Source organism: Echiichthys vipera (genome assembly GCF_963691815.1).
Source record: "Echiichthys vipera genome assembly, chromosome: X".
Classification (NCBI taxonomy): Eukaryota; Metazoa; Chordata; class Actinopteri; order Perciformes; family Trachinidae; genus Echiichthys; species Echiichthys vipera.
The window spans coordinates 38,317,427-38,327,447 of record NC_139825.1 but is presented as its reverse complement, the minus strand read 5'-3'; the positions used below and the strand labels follow the sequence as shown (position 1 = coordinate 38,327,447).

Here is a 10,021-nt window from a genome sequence, read left to right as displayed (position 1 = left end):
TTCTAGTAGAAACCCCAAATACAAGTATGAAGCTGATAATGAGCATGATATGGGACCTTTAACCTAGTGATTAAAAAGCTTGTCAGAAGACACAGGTGTTAACACAAACCCACGCCTTTATTTTCTTCCCCAACAAACTGTGGACAACACATACACAAGATAGAGGTATCCAAACATGTCGAATAACAATATTAATGAATATTATTATTATAACATTAATAACATGGAATGTACTCTTCATCCACATTTTATTTTGAGTTTTCAGTTTATTTGATAAAACATGTCAAATAAAGAAATAACTCTATATCATCTGTACCTGATGTCTATATGATAGTCTCTCTGAGTGAGGATGAACAGGGAAAGAAGGATGGCTGAGTGAACAGGCAAAAAAGAAGATTGGAGGGTGTGGGCTCACTTCCTCTGCTATCAGCTCCGTCCTTATACACATTCAACTCCTGCTCTCTCACATAGTCCAGTCCCAGTGTAAACACACACTTGTCCAACAGAATGTGTTTGCATCTGCAAAATGCTGATGCCTTCTTTGGAATCGGACAATAAGGAAAACATTTCTACTGTCTCAACACTACAAAATGCTTTTTTTTGCTGATTACCCTTCTGTCCTAACGGTGAACTGGGTTAATCTGAATGATCACAACAGGTAAATCACTGCATCAGTCACACAGATGGCTCGTCTACGTTATGTGCAGGTCTCTTTCGTATCCCGAAGATGGACAGACACAGTACAACAGGAACATTAGAGAAGCACCAACGGCAAAAACACGAAGTGGGCCAGCTACAACAAAGTCTGATTTTGATGAGGAGAGGAGAAATCTCTCTCCACTTCTGCAGTCCAGACCTTTTTCTCCTCTGTGTTACAGTGCATCTGTGTCTGAATTTATGTGTGTCATGTTGTTTTTTTAGTCCGTCCTGTGGGTCTCCAGCTCAGAGATGATGGTGATCAGGTTCTGGAGACCAAAGATATAGCCGCTGTCCAGGCCCTCGTGCACCATGCTTTCCCCCTGGTAGTGTCTGCAGGTGGTGTGGGCAAAATCTATCATTCTCACATCCACCACGGGGCTGCAGGGTTCTGAGCGGGACAAGCAAGCCTGGCTGTCTTCTGAGCTCCCGCCACTGATGCTGCCATCACTAGACGTGGAGGGTCTGCGAGGAAAACCAAGTGCACCTGCTACTTCACCCTCCTCCTCCTCCATTTCAGGTTCAGCCTCCAACTCCTTGTCCTCATCATCTTCTTCTTCTTCTTCTTCTTCCTCTTCTTCAGAGTGGCTGTCCTCAGTGTGTTTTTGGTGGGGCGCTCCGTCGTAGATGATGAGCAGGGAGCTGGAGTAGAAGCGATAGGATTCACAGGTTTCCAGGGCAGTTTGCAACTCTCTGAGCCTGCGTAGCACTGGCGAGAGGAGTTCACGCCGTAGACGCCGTCCACTGTGGAAGAACTGGAACAAAGCCTCCTTGAAGTCTGGCACTGTCAACCTGCGGCCATGGAACTTGTTCATGAACATCAGCTGGCCCGTGTCACACCGGTACACCTGAAGGGATGGTGAGACGTAGAGGAGTTGGAAAAGTACAGAAGGAATACTGGCTACTTCTATAACACCCAAGATTTGTTTGACTATATTGAAAGTACAGACTAAAATTGTCTTTGTCTCACCTGGATTAGACTGAGCAGATAAAAGGTTATTATAGTCAATTTACAGTTAATTGTGCAACAAATGTTTTGATCTTATTCATATTTTATCTAGTTTCTACTTAAATGTCAAAGCCATTTGGTGCTAATTTCAGATGCAGGTTAAAAACAGTTCATGGTAGTCAGGTTATTAAAGGAATAATCTTTATGAACAAATTTTCCATAGGAATGTAGAATCTGTAGGCAACAGGACAAGATTTGGGTAGCGGAAGCGGTGTGATTTCGGTTTGTAAAGACTACAGCCGACAGCTAACTAGCACATAAGTTCTGTGCCTGGGTGAGAGGAAATAACTCTCCAAACCAGCAGGCATGTGGTAGTCTGTGTTCGTCATTTAAAAAGGGAAACTGGAAGACAGATAGGACGGCTCAAGATGCTAGTTAGCCAGTTAGCCCATTAAAATGCAAACTTGATGTTGAAAGAATTAATTATATTTACCTTGCATGAGCATCAATAACACGAACAATGTGATTAACTTAATTTTGTTGTACTGCACCTTGTGAAATGACAATAAAGGCTATCTTATCTTATAATTATGAACCGTTTTCTGTTGAAGAGATTCAAGATATAATGTGATGTGTGTCAGGGTGTGTGTCAGGGCCTGTAGAGGTGCTGGTAGGTGGATTTTGTAACTGTTGGATTTAGTCAGGACAGCAGTTTCCCCAAGTTTCCAGTTTTTGTGCTGAGCTAATGGCTGCAGCCTTACATTTAACAGACAGATATGAAAACGTTATACATCTTCTAATCTAACTCTCCATCGGAAAGTAAATATATTATTTCCAAAAATGTCCAATGATTTCTTTAGGAAGGAGCCATGAACTCCGAAGCCAGTCCTTGCTCAAAGCTCACCTGCATGCCAGAGAGGCAGACTCCAATTACGGGTACTGTGCTGGTCTGGCACTTGCGAAGCTTTCTGGCCTTTTTCTCCTCTGTGACCTCGTCTCCATACAGCTGAGTGCCCATCTTCAGGTCCAACACGCATGGCAACGTGTGCCGCCATGTCAGATTCTCCAGCAGGATGAATTCTGGTAAACTGAGTCAAGGAGGCCACTGTGGACTTCTTTTACACTAATGAGCTTACAACATACTTGCTTGATAAGGTTAGATAAAAAACTGTACATCTAAGCTTTTCCCTTCATAGGTTTGACTGTATTCAATGAATCTTTACAGTATTGTATGTACATTCAAGAGGGAGTGCTTTGGAAGCACAACTCCACGGGACATTAGTAGGTAGACAACGTGCTGCAGCCACTGATAAACATGCAGACATTTCAACTGAATTTAAATAAGCAGGTGTTGAGGTGTCCATGCAATGTCCTCTATCCGGGAACAGTGTAGTTCTTAGTCAGCGAAAGGATACTGTATTGGTTGCAGTGCATGGCCTCGTCCTTCAACTTCTGCAGGTGGTACTGCTGAATTGAGAGGGTCCAGGGGTTCTGTTTGAGCTGTGGTACAGCATTACTGTGACTACGCTCCAGTCTGCAGTAGAGCACTTCCTCCAACTTGTGGAAACTGGACAGCAGACGGAGAGAGAAAAACATTCATTTTAGGCACAAAGAAGAGAGAAAAAACAGACCCAGTATCTGCTTGTGTACGTGATTAAAGTATTTATGTCAGTGGAGCATAAAACACGAGGGCGGTAATGAACTGTTATACTGGAGGAACCCAATGGAATAGTGTCTTTCACTCAATACCATCCGTCCAAAACATTTAAAATAAACTTCCACACATAATTTGCTATCAGCCATCATCAGTTGTTCCACAACTCTAGCCAAGGCTGACCGAATGTTGTGTTTGTCTATGCACAGACATGCAACTATTGCAGTTATGTAACCCTGAGGATGTGACCCTCTCTCTCTGGCTGCCAAGGCCAAGGATAAGCCTCTCACAGTATTTAGAGACAATTTTGTTGGTTTTGTGTACATCAATGTGAGTCTTAAGTCTACAGCTTTACCATTCATGGAAAGATAGCTTGAAATACTGTAAATCATGGTTGTGTAACAGTTCTGAAGTGATCAATGCATCATCTTCAAGTTGATTTACATGAGCCTCTGTTTAAGTGTGAAAGTGACTCACATTGCCCCCGCCTGCTGATGCATTGACTACACTTTCTACTTTATCATGAGTAACAAGTCCTTTGGGATACTGCTGTCTCTTTCTTTCATCTCACCTCTTGTACTTGTCTTTACAAGAGTGGTAGCTTCGGCCATCTTTGCTGTAAATTTTGCTGTCCACAAGTGACGAGGATGCCATCATTTTCCCCCACATGGGTGTCTCGCTTTTGGGTTCGAAATTTGCAGAGGGGTCCATGTTCCCCAGATCTACCGCCAGGTCACTCTGGAGGGGGTAAGCAATGAGGCAAAGGTTCCCTTCTTCATCCTCCTCGAAGCTTACTGACACCACACCTGAGAGTGGGACATAGAGGGGAACAGAAAGATGTCTGTTAGACATTTGTGACATTGAGTTGTGAAGAGAATAAAAAAAATGTTCAAGCACAACGAAGCTGACAAGATAACGCAACACACAAAATAAGTTTTAAATGTCTCATTTTGTAACGTTAAATGTCCATGTTTTTATTATTATGAAGCAGGTCAGAGTGCTTTATAAATACTGTGAACATATAGAAACATTAAAGCCACAGAGAAATGCACACAGCCTATATTCAGAAAACGTGTCTTTAAACGAGCTGTCAAGATTTCTGTACAGTTGCGATGTCACAGCTATATTATATATAGGTAGGTATATAGGCTGCTACACTGCCTAAATAACAGCCCAAACATACAAATGACACAAGGCTACAAAATGTAAGTTCTGACTTGTTACATATGTTATCATCACTCTGAAATTTCTCTGATTTAAATTGAGGGAGCAGTAGTATTATCGGCTCCAAATATCGGTCATAGTATCGGTCATTGGCTAAGGCTGGTGAAAAAAAAATCGGCATCGGCCCTTAAAAATACATATCACTCGATCCCTAATACACACTGTAAATAATATACATATATGCATATATACAATATGCCACACATCATTACTGCACACAAAAACTGAAAAAAAAAAGATACGATGCAAGTCTACAGGCAAGAAATAATAATCAGCAGGACAGCAAAGGTTACCAATATGTGCTTGAATCATAAACAGCCATTCCTCCCCATGGTGTCCTATAATATGACTGAACAAGAAGGTGAAATAAGGTGAAGGAACCGAGGACTGACAATGTAAGTGCCATAAAGATAGAGGAGAAAATGCTGAAATGAAGGTGCCATTGCCACCAAAATATTTATAAAGAAGCAAAGGAAGGAGAAGATAGAGACTACAAAACTAAATTGACAGTCACATTATCAGAAGTTTGTTTTTAGTCCCAGTATTTTGAAAAAGGGATGTTGTTATGTTATGATTAGACCTGTATCACAGATTAAAAAAGCAACCTGAGGAGCTAATAAAAAGAGATTTATAGGTATGATCAAGAGGTGACATGTTAAACATCCAGCTCTGTTTGCTCATGACGCTGATGTTTGTGGACCAGAGTTCTGCCTACTTACCTCTTTAGTTAATTTTCCAAATCTAAACTAGGAAGAATCTCACTTTTCACGGTGCTAGCTGTGTGCCAGAAAAAAAAATGGGGCAAATCTAACTTAACCTGTGTTGGTACCAGCCTTCTACAAACAGGACATCACAACCGGGTGACCTGTTTGTAGCAGGCCCCCTGGCAGTCTCAGCTGCAGCATCCTCCTGTGGCACAATTTGGTACATGCTGCTAGCATTAACCCAGAAACAACCCTTGAGCAGGAGTATTTCTCACAATGTACACAAAAAATCAATTCCAACCTGACTTGCACTTATGCATACAGAGCAGTGAAATAACGAGAGCGAGAGATGCATGACAGCACAACAAAAGACAACAGCCACAACACAGGTTTGAAACAGATAGTTTGCATTACCTCGATACTGGGGGGTAAACTTGCTCATTGAGGCAGGCATGCTCTTGTAAAACTGATGTTCGCGGGGGATGAGGGGTTTGCATATTGTCTGCTCCCCGAAGCGCAGGACGCAGCAATGTCCCCCCACTTGGTGTAGGAAGGGCTCAAGCATCACCCCTTTCTCCATGTAGCATTGCTGGTGCTGCTGCAGTTGGTTCTGCTGCTGCTGCTGCTGCGGCTTTTGCTCTGCATCTAAGGCCTTCTGGGCCTGAGCCTCCACAGCCGGACCCATCCTCCTCTGGCCCTGACCACACCACAGTGATCATTAGGACAAGAAGGAGGAAATAAAAGAGAAACAGAATAAAATGCCAAGTTTTAATTGATATTTAATTCCTTTTTAACTCCTTGTCTGGCAGTTCTTGTAGTAAAACGGGGAAAAAAACCCACAGAAAGTCCTCTAAACGTTGAGGTTTGGACTAGTGCTGCAGTGGCATAAAAAGAAAACAGAGACAGGTCCTGCTTCTGCCTCCACTTGAGACTGAATGCTGTATGACAGCTGAGTGCTGGCTCACTGGTAAAGCTCTCACAAGCTGAACAGTGGGCCCACCCCCATCACAAGCAATCCACCAATCAGGAGCACCCATAGCAGGTTGTTGGGTGGTAACCATTCAAGGGGAAAGAGCAGGCAAACAAAGACTGTGGTGGGAGGGGGGAGTCTGGGGAAGGGAGTGAGAGAGAGGAAAGAGGAATCAAAACAAGGAGGGAGGGCGAAGCTGAATCCAGCTGGGCTTCTCAATGTTAAAGAAGGTTTTTAGCAACCTGACAGAACAAGCAGCATTATGTCCTCATATAAAGTGAGGTGTAGGGTAGGGAACAACAGAGAACGGGGGAGATAGGAACACAGACATTTTTAAGGGCACTTACAATTACCCCCCTTCCACGGCAAATGTGGCAAACAAATAGCCAGACTTGCAAGACTAACTACACAGAAAACTTGGCCTGATTTTAATGTCTGGGTAAGAAATAGAATAGGTACACTTTCTGACCTTTACATTGAAAATAACTTTGCAACTTTTATACAATTGCAACAGAAATATGGTCTTCCTAAATCACATTTCTATAGGTATTTACAGCTTTGAAATGTTGTGGCTTCTAACTCTGACTGTTTCCCATTGAGTCCTCCTGAATCTCTGCTTAAAACAATTTTGAAGGAAGAAGAAGAAGAAGAAGAAGAAGAAGAAGAAGAAGAAGAAGAAGAAGAAGAAGAAGAAGAAGAAGAAGAAGAAGAAGAAGAAGAAGAAGAAGAAGAAGAAGAAGAAGAAGAAGAAGAAGAAGAAGAAGAAGAAGAAGAAGAAGAAGAAGAAGAAGAAGAAGAAGAAGAAGAAGAAGAAGAAGAAGAAGAAGAAGAAGAACTCATTTATTAATAAAAAAGAAAATTCAATTTTTTTCACTCTATTATTCATGTTACACACACGCCCAAAATACAAAAATACAAACACACGCACAAACAGGACCAACAGGAATGCAATTAATGGAGAGATGTCAGAGCGAGTGGGCTGTCAAATGGATCGGCTACCCAAGCAGTCTGACGACCATCTGACGTCTTCATTTTATTGTTTTCACACTTAAACTTAATTTATTCTTGGCACATCGATCGGGGTCTGAGGGTCAATGTCTTATGTTTGTCAGTGAAATACCAAGAGCCAGACTACAACGTAATCAAGCAAAAAAACGTAAAGTGTAATTCCAGCGCTATAGCATCCCATGGTCTTCTTTGGCAGGAATACACATTAAATAAGCCATTGGGACAGTTTTTGTCGTTGATCAACTATTAATGGAGAAATTGAAGAGAGTCACTAACAGCTGGACGTGGCTAACACTGATTAGCTCGGGGCGGTGCAGTGGAGGCATTAAAATGCCTTTTTTAACCACTTATAATGCTCAAAATAACCCCAACCCTCTGCAGTAGCATGATAAGAGTCCCTATACATAAAACAAAGCACCAACAACATAGTTTGGGAACCCAGAGTTTATTAAAAGAATCTTTCGAAAGACTTACCAACTGGCCGCGGTACCAGCTCCTCTAGTAGTAAAGTCCATTCAAGTCAATTACCAAATGTAATCCAAAAGGAAGGAGCCATTTTAAAGCGTTCACCGCACCACCCCGAGCTATACAGTGTTAGCTCAAATTTTTTACTTAGGTATAAGTAGTAATAATAGATCAAAGGCCTCCAGTTTGGAGGGTGGGTGTTGTACATTACAGTTGACTCTGGCTTGTTGCGCAAAGAAGAGAGTCAGAAAGTCCGGCACTAATCTCTCTAATCCTGCCTCTTGGAGAGGAAAATAGGCCATGACAAACAAGTAGGAAATAGCCACAGTTATACTTAAACTCTCTTTGCAACTCCTGAAGATCACATGCAAACACCCCTGCTCTGAAAACTTTCATTAATGGGCACATTAAAGGTCAGACCCCTTCAGACAAACATGTTCTGCTTGGCCTCAGCAGAAAAAGAAATGACTCAGAGCAGAACCAGCACTATGGGCGTCATTTACATGCACACTTACACAAATACCACATAATGTTTGAAGCTCAAAGAGTTCAGGCGCTTGATGACATCCGCAAGCTCACAGGTCATCTGGCACAAACATGAACGACCATCAGTGTATGAAAATCAAAAAAACATTTAAGTGATTTGCATTATAAGCAATAAACCCTTAAATGTTTGCAGACAAATTACTGATGGAACATTTGCCAAATTTCCATTGCATGGCTCGACTCAACTCACTTTTGATACCATGTAGCTTACTTTTCCTGATTTCATCTTTCGTTTCTCAGTGAAAAGCAGCAACTGAACCCCTTCTGGCAATTGACTAAAAACCCTGCAGTGTAAGTAACGTAGTCTAGGAAACAACATGAATAAAAAGGAGAGCCATGAAAGAAATGAACAGAGTACAGTATGGTGCAGTTAGCAGGAGCTGTTCACGGTGCCGATGAGGTGTGTGCCAGGCGCAAACAGAGACACTGGTTTATGTGTCAAATAAGAACTAAGAAATCCAGCTCCAGAGTACAACACACATGTAGTTAGAAGAACGCCTCCTGACAAAATCAGGGCTTTTCCAGCCTTGACAAAAGGGCGAGGACAGATTTGAATCAGTCTAACAGGGCACTCAAAGGAAACACTTTTTTTAAAATTGCAAAGTGCTTGGTTTGTGTCTCTTCTCTTCTTCAGCCTGATGATTGTAGGTCAGTCAATGACAATTTTAGTTTCCTCTTACAGTAAGTGAGATTCAGGCTCAGTTAAGAAACAACTGATTCCACATGCTGGAGCTCTGCAGCCTTTAGTGATCAGGGGCAGTATTCACATAAACATTTTATCTTAGCGCTAAGAGTATTCCTAAAGAGCACTACACATTCTTAGTTAAGAGTAATTTATTTAAACCTATACACAAAGCCTCTGAGAGCAACTTTTACTAAGGAGTGGGACGGACTACTAAGCTAAGATGAGAGGGATGACATCCCTTCTATGTCAACAGTGATTGGCTGAGAGGGAATGAGTCCCTAAGAGTGAATTTATGATAGAAACTATGTTGGGTCTGAATAGGGCATTTATCGTCTGGTGCAAAACCTTACTGACGATGCCAAGATTGTCTGCGTTGCATTGCTGCATTTTTCTCGTGGCCAAATAGCAGAGAGTTGTACCAACTTTAATCTCTGGTGATATTGAGTGGTTTTTATCTACCTGACTCCGCCAGATGGATTAATTTGCATAATTGGCATTTGCTCTGCATCTTAAACCATCTGTCTATCACCAACATACAGGTCAAATCAAACAATCAGATTAGTGCTAAAATGCTTTGTGAATTACACTAATCTTAAAAAGTTAGGAGTCCTAAAATTAGGAGTGAAACGCCCCTTATTTTTTAAGAGTTTCTCCTAAATCAGCAAGTTAGGACCTACTCTTAGCCTTAAAGTGAAATTCCTTTTATAATCATCCAGGGTCTTTTTAGGCAAATTCTGTTATCAAATAAGCCATCGAGACATTTTTTTTTCGTGTATGAACTATTAATGTAGATTTTCCGGAGAGTCGCTAACAGCCTGCTGCGGCTAACAGGGATACGCTCGGGGCGGGGAGTTGAACGCATTAAAACGTCTTTTTACATTAATAATTAATTAATTAATATACATTTAATAAGCCATTGAGACAGTTTTTGTCGTTGATCAACTATTAATGGAGAAATTGCAGAGAGTCACTAACAGCTGGACGTGGCTAATACTGATTAGCTCGGGGCGGTGCAGTGGAGGCATTAAAACGTCTTTTTTAACCACTAATATCACTCCAAATAACACCAAACCTCTGCAGTAGCATGATAAGAGTCCCTACACATTAACCGAAGCACCAA

At 41.7% G+C, this 10,021-nt stretch overlaps 1 protein-coding gene across 1 annotated transcript; it reads right to left on the bottom strand.

Moving 5' to 3' along the window:
* Nucleotides 1-238: 238 nt before the first annotated feature.
* Nucleotides 239-6,141, bottom strand: LOC310965088 (inositol hexakisphosphate kinase 2-like). Its single transcript, XM_083938498.1, has 5 exons — nt 5,642-6,141; nt 3,871-4,105; nt 3,061-3,212; nt 2,550-2,725; nt 239-1,544 (listed from the first exon to the last, which is right to left on the bottom strand). Exons 1-5 carry the CDS (start codon nt 5,910-5,912, stop codon nt 918-920), a joined length of 1,461 nt encoding a protein of 486 aa, XP_083794624.1. The 5' UTR covers nt 5,913-6,141; the 3' UTR covers nt 239-917.
* Nucleotides 6,142-10,021: the final 3,880 nt, after the last annotated feature.